Source organism: Amphimedon queenslandica, unplaced genomic scaffold, assembly GCF_000090795.2.
Source record: "Amphimedon queenslandica unplaced genomic scaffold, v1.1 AMPQUscaffold_13479, whole genome shotgun sequence".
NCBI classification, from domain to species: Eukaryota; Metazoa; Porifera; class Demospongiae; order Haplosclerida; family Niphatidae; genus Amphimedon; species Amphimedon queenslandica.
This window is the reverse complement of record NW_003546285.1, coordinates 250,243-251,337: the sequence shown is the minus strand read 5'-3', so window position 1 is coordinate 251,337 and position 1,095 is coordinate 250,243. Positions and strand designations below refer to the sequence as shown.

The 1,095-nt window shown below is 35.8% G+C and overlaps 1 protein-coding gene across 1 annotated transcript in view; it reads right to left on the bottom strand.

Annotated features, from left to right (window-relative positions):
* Positions 1-1,095, bottom strand: part of LOC100640280 (syntaxin-binding protein 1-like) — a gene marked incomplete at its 5' end in the record, with an annotated part of 12,239 nt that overhangs the window by 3,367 nt on the left and 7,777 nt on the right. The window contains one exon of the mRNA XM_019994245.1: positions 962-1,011. Within this exon, the coding sequence (XP_019849804.1) occupies positions 962-1,011 (50 nt within the window). The remainder of the gene's footprint in view (positions 1-961; positions 1,012-1,095) is intronic.

Below are 1,095 nucleotides of genomic sequence, written 5' to 3'. Positions count from 1 at the left end.
AATGACAGTCGGGATAATAATCGTTTGAAATCATAAAAATATTTATTTACAATTATCCAAACGACTAATGCAATAAACTAAAAGTGTGTGTATCTCGTCTTAAGTGTCATTATTGTGATAATAATAATGATAACTTGATAATACTTAAAAGTCACTCTATCTTAATGAATGATATTGACATACATGTAAATGTACATGCACATTAAGCTCCTGTTCAAGTTTACATCAAAGCAGTTCAGAAACAAGCTCAATAATTATTGTGTCCACACTTAACTGTAGTTAAATCAGTTTACAATGCTACATTGCATACATAATACAGCTGCTGATCAGCACTTAAACTGGTTTGATTATCTCACACCACCTACCTGAGGTGGTTTGGATAAGGCAGTTTCAAACCGCATTAAACCGCACTGCTGCACTGTAAGCTGGTTTATTTCTAAACTGGTTTCAAGCCAACCGCTTTGTAAATGGGGGGGGGGGGGGCTTTAGCTTGCATATGATGGTCATAGTATCTTTCCTTTTTACTACTATTCTACTATTGTTTTGGCCACTTATATAATAATAATAACAATAGTAACAGTATGTACATGTACATGTACATGCACACTAGATATTGTAAATAATGGATTGTAGTGATTCTAAAACTCAAGACAAGACTAGAACTGACTACGTGTACAAGCACTTAGTCCCCATTGTTTATTATTATTATTACTTCAGCTATTCTAAACATCCTATGCCTAATAGACTACACAATAGCTTCCAATCACTTCCACAGCAGGCAGACAAAGGAAACAAAGGGAAACAATAGATAATGAACTAGTGTCAGGAGACTCTGTCCCCCCCTAGGGGATAAGAGTAGAATAGTGTACAAATGTGTATGTGCATGTACATACATGTACATATACATGTAAAATTTTGTTTTTCTTTTAATGTATTAATTGCTTGATTGCTTCTCCCTTACCTTTTTTGTGGAGGATGAACAAAATCAAGAGCCTTATCTTGTCATAGACACTAAAAAGAGGAGAGGGAGGGGGAGAGAGAGAGAGAGAGAGAGAGAGAGAGAGAGAGAGAGAGAGAGAGAGAGAGAGGGAGAGA